Below are 5,485 nucleotides of genomic sequence, written 5' to 3' on the forward strand. Positions count from 1 at the left end.
CTTACCACCAAGGAAAATGACTAGATCCATAGATTTCCTCCCTCAAACCAGCTTACCTCACGTATAAATCATTAGCAACTCAGCCCTTACTCACATTATCACAGTCACAAGTGTGGTTAGGGAGAAAAGCAGTAACCAGGGCAACTAAAGCAGAGGCAATCCAGGCCAAGTTGGGCTGATGGCACATATCAGCTCCTTACGCTTGGGTGCATAATGCGACTCACCACAATGCCTTTTTCACAGACCCTCTTTAAAGTTTCTCCACAAAATCCAACAGGTCAAGTTAGTTCATGATGCTTCAAGATAAACAATCGTCAAGGGAAAAACATGCAATGTGTCTTACAATGTTGGAGTCCTTAAAAATATGACAAGGAAATAACCCTGTAGACAAAACCAGAGCATTTTAAAATATCTGTATTTTACAAACATACCAGTGAATGCTATAAATAAGGTAATATGACATAAAACAAAATGAAAAATATATGTAAGACTGTTCTCTTTAGTGTACAGAATTCATGGCAGTTGCTGCACTATCGAGCTACTTAAATATATCTATAACTGTCTGTCCTGGTAATACAAAATGAGGCCAAAGTGTGTCAACTTGTTTCCCACAGAAACCAAAAAATCTACATGAATCTCTTTTCTCCTGTGCCCTTTCACCTTACCTGCTCCCAATTCTCCACAAATGTCCTCTTCTTTCTCTAATTATTCTCCTCTTCATTTTGCTTGGCCTTGCACCCAAGCATGCAAGACAGAGAATCCTAGAGGTCCAAGATTCTAGAGTGGCTGTTTGCAAGGGGGAGGAGATTACAGTAATTGCCACACTGTATACACTTCTGTGCAAAGAAAAAGGGACAGTACTCAGAATGTCTCTCACACATAAAAGAGCTGGATGGCAGGATACCTGTGTGGCCCAAGGAACTAGAGGTAGCAAATTATGGGCAAAAGAATTGCAACCAAAGGCTGGAAGAGGAAAAGTTTGCAACCAGCTCTGTCTCCTAGCTCTCTGGTATTTGCTTCCAACGGGCAGAGTCTATTTTGTGAAGCATCAAGCACTGAAAAGAAGCCGCCTGCTGCTGGAAGTTAACAGGAAGTAACATCCATGAGGGTAAGAATGCAAGATCAAGGCATATGTTAGTTAATTATATTAATGAATGTCTGTAAGAAATGTTGCAATGATTTCCCTAATGTAAGAGCCTGGGGGAAGTAAATCTGTCTTCTAGGATTTCCTACCTGGATCTCAGAAATTTAGGTGTTGTTATAGCTCTCCTACACTCTCTTCACCCAACCCTGCCTTCCTGTTGGGTATCGGCCCTCACTATTGGCTATCTCATACCTTGAAACTGCCTGCTTTTGACCTCATTCAGTAGTAGATTCAAAATAGCATGGAATAATGAGGGAAAGTATTGAACTAGAAGTCTGGAAACCTAATTTCAGTTTTGACTTTGGCATTTACTATCTGTGTGACTTTGGACAAATCATTGATTGTCTCACAAAGCCTGATGTTTTCCTTATCTGTTACGTTAGGATACTACATTGGTTGATCGCTCTGATCCCTTTCTTTTCTAATATTGAGCCTTAAAGTGTACCCATGTAGAAAATGAAATCAGAGACTTCTCAAGAGTGTTTCAACAGAAACATAGAAAAGCCAGGTGACACAGAAAACTAGCAATATATACCAAGATGTTTCATCTCTAATGGTCTCCCTCCATTAATATTTCAACTAGTTGAAAAGAGAAAATAGGGAGAGTGGATGGAGAGTACTGGGCTATACGGAGGCACAGAGTCAAACGTAAGGAAGTTTAGGATTGTTTTTATCAGCACAGGCCAACAGGAACCAAGAGATAGGAAAAAATATAAGAATGAAGAGGGAAAGCATAGAGGAGCTCTCAAGAAAAACGTAGTTTGGAATAGAATGTTGATGGGCACCAGATTTTAAATTAAAGCACAAACAGCATTGAGTGAAATCTGCTCAGAGCAGGGCAAAACAAAGTTGATTTTAGGAAATCCTTATATTAACAGACTAAGAAGGAAAGTAAGGCCAGAACAGGGTATCACCAGGAAAGGCAGCTTATCAGAAAAGTCATACTCAGTTTTTTTTCTTTCATTGCCTTTCTGAATACAGTTGGCACTTAAACATTTTGAATATAAACATTTTAGAAATGTTTTAGAAATGATGCTTCCTATAAACAAAAAACCAAAGTGGTTATCTAGGGGGTTGCTTTTCAATGTTTTATTTTTCTAATTTTTAAACTAAAAAAAAAAAATCCACATTTATCTAAAACAATATTGTGGAGTCCTTTGGATTTTCATTTTCATTTTCATTTGAAAATCTTTTTTAATCAGATTCTAGTGATGACGGTTTTTTTAGGTTTTGGAATGTCATCTCCTTGGATGTTGAAGATGATTATAATCTAAGTTCTAGGATATATACAAAAACCTTCTTGATACTTGTTAAGCTTCCTTTCTGCTTATTATATAGTTCTATGCTTTGAAATATATATTTCTACCAGGCTTAATAACTGTTACTTGCTGGGTAAAAATATGAATGAGCACAATAATGAAATTCTTTTACACTTATTATTTTGCTGTCTGCTTTGTACCAGTTTTCATTGAAATACTTGTCTATATATATTGTGGTTATCTATACATTCACATTTATTGCATTTTGTTGCTTGTTTTTCATTTTTACTGATATATCATCTCTGTCAGTATGTATTGGCTAGGAATTCATTCAAAATCACCTTCTATCATGTTTTTTGGTTAATAGTATTCACTAAAATAGAGTGGGCAAAATTCACTTTCCTAATATTGCATGTATGGTACAGAATGTCATTTGTTAGTAAATTCATTATGCTTTGATATTTGCCACATACCGCAGTTTTCATTAATATCTATGTATTTCTTTTTCGTTATGTAATATGTTTTTCATGATTTTTCTTTGTCTTTCTAGAACTTATTGTATCTTCCTCCATATAAATCGTACGCAATATATCAGTCTATTCATGTATTAATTATTACTGCTATTATTGGTGGTGGTGTTATAACCACTTTAGAGATGAGTAATCTGAAGTAATCAGATAACTTTTTTCTTTCCAAAAGCACTTAAGAAATTCACTTTCGGGTAATCATTTTGAGGAAGGATGAGAAACCAGGCTTGAAGAGGGTAAAAATGACCCTTCAAATTGACCAGTTGGACTGAGCTATATGTGAACTCTAGGTAATAGCGTGGGAACTGCACAGGCAAAGTGAGACACTGAAGATTACAATGGTAATAGCCGTACTCTTTTCTAACGGTCAAAAAAAATGCCTATATTATAAGTTCTATTTCTCCTGCTTTCTGGCAGTATCATGCTCAGAGTAGCGTCCTGGCAAGGAAGTCAGGATACTTAGTTTCTGAAATCTGGTAAGGATACTAACGTAATGAGAGAACTTGAACAAGTCAACCCGACCTCTCTGAGCCTCAGTTTCCTTACTCATGAAATGAGACAGGGAAAATAGAAGTTCTCTAAGGACGGCCTAGTTCTAAAATGCTTCCAGTCTAGGAAATAACATAGAAGTCCATACTAGTGCAGGCTGAAGGGAAAGATAGGGCAGGGAGAAGGTTGCTTCCAGCCTAGAGAACAATGTCTGAACCATACCACTTGGGTCTTCTACCTATCTGTGCCCAAGATGGGAGCACAGGCAGTTAATACAGAAGAGTGTAAAACTGCTCAGTCCTTACAACCATCATAACTGTCTGATTTTTGGCTTCTCAGTAAGTATTGATATTAGAGGTGTCCTGATAGCAAGAACCTTAAGATAATGCTGTTCCTCAAACATAGTGAGAATTTATCAGTCTCCCTGATTTTTTCATTACCCTCTTGTTCTTATAGAAAATTTCCAAAATCCGTCTGTACTTGGAACTCTAAGTTCTCTGCAGCATTCTCTTCCTGTGGTGAGCAATGCAACTTCCCTAACAGGAAGTGTCTGCAACTTCTCCAGAGTCTGTGCTTCTGCCGTCAGTTCGGCATCAGCTACTGGTACTTCTTTCCAGACACTCATGGGTAGTGCCTACCTTTACCAACATTCTAGCACAACTATGTTATCTGGAGTTACTGACCAGAGCCAGATTTCCACTTCAGCTGCTTCCTATCCAGGTGTTTTTGAGTGGGACATCACAGGAAGCACCGAAAAGAATTCTTCTTCACTCGGAGACTTTACTCTGGCAGTCACTGACCAGCACACAGCTGCTCCTCCATGTTTATGGCAGCCCAATATGATAAAACTGCAGGCACCAATAACATGGTCCCTCTATATCCATCACTTTCGGCCAGCCTTGCTCAGGGAACACCATCTCAGATTCCAAATCACGGAAATAGCCTGTCACTTCCCTACCAGGAACGAAGCCAGGTATATTACTATAACCAAGGCACATTGGGGTCTTTACTGTATGGAGAACTTGGCTCCTGCCTGCAATCCTATGGCTCTGTGTCATACATAGGAAGTAGGGCCTCTGTGCAACCAGAAATGGTAATGGTACTAAAGGAGATTCAGCCCACAAATATCCTACCACCAGCTTGCAGCTCTGGAATCTACTACCCTGTGTCTGCTCAACCCATCACACAAACAAGCTTTCAAGGTGAGTACAAACAGCAAGAAAGTTGAACAATGAGGTCAGCATTCAAAAATGGGGTCCAATCTACAGCTGGGAAGTGGTATATAGAAAGGTAGAATTTAGATCTGAGCCTTTAATAACCACTACCTTCTCTCAGTGCTCTCTGTTTTTAGACTCTATATAAGAACACCTAGGGCTTCCCTGGTAGCGCAGTGGTTAAGAATCCACCTGCCAATGCAGGGGACACGGGTTCGAGCCCTGGTCTGGGAAGATCCCACATGCCGTGGAGCAACTAAGCCCATGTGCCACAACTACTGAACCTGCATTCTAAAGCCCGTGAACCACAACTACTGAAGCCCACGCACCTAGAGCCCATGCTCTGCAACAAGAGAAGCCACAGAAATGAGAAGCCTGCACACCGCAACCAAGAGTAACCCCCACTAGCCGCAACTAGAGAAAGCCCCTGCACAGCAATGAAGACCCAGTGCAGCCAAAAAAAAAAAATACATAAAATAAATAAGTTCAAAAAATAAATAAATGATTCCAGGAATGCAAGGATTCTTCAATATACACAAATCAATCAACGTGATACACCATATCAACAAACTGAAGGAGAAAAACCATATGATCGTCTCAATAGATGCAGAGAAAGCTTTTGACAAAATTCAACACCCATTTATGATAAAAACCCTGCAGAAAGTAGGCATAGAGGGAACTTTCCTCAACATAATAAAGGCCATATATGACAAAAACACAGCCAGCATTGTTCTCAATGGTGAAAAACTGAAACCATTTCCACTAAGATCAGGAACAAGACAACGTTGCCCACTCTCACCACTCTTATTCAACATAGTTTTGGAAGTACTAGCCACAGCAATCAGAGAAGAA

At 39.2% G+C, this 5,485-nt stretch overlaps 2 protein-coding genes across 2 annotated transcripts in view; one reads left to right on the top strand and one right to left on the bottom strand.

Annotated features, from left to right (window-relative positions):
- The window catches only part of LOC102976581 (EKC/KEOPS complex subunit TPRKB), a 279,834-nt gene that overhangs the window by 265,203 nt on the left and 9,146 nt on the right, over positions 1–5,485 (bottom strand). The window lies entirely within an intron of this gene.
- Positions 1–5,485, top strand: part of C12H2orf78 (chromosome 12 C2orf78 homolog) — a 12,290-nt gene that overhangs the window by 1,226 nt on the left and 5,579 nt on the right. The window contains 2 exon segments of the mRNA XM_024133505.3: positions 3,876–4,229; positions 4,232–4,621. Of these exon segments, the coding sequence (XP_023989273.1) occupies positions 3,876–4,229; positions 4,232–4,621 (744 nt within the window).

This window comes from Physeter macrocephalus, chromosome 12 (assembly GCF_002837175.3).
Source record: "Physeter macrocephalus isolate SW-GA chromosome 12, ASM283717v5, whole genome shotgun sequence".
Lineage (NCBI taxonomy): Eukaryota > Metazoa > Chordata > Mammalia > Artiodactyla > Physeteridae > Physeter > Physeter macrocephalus.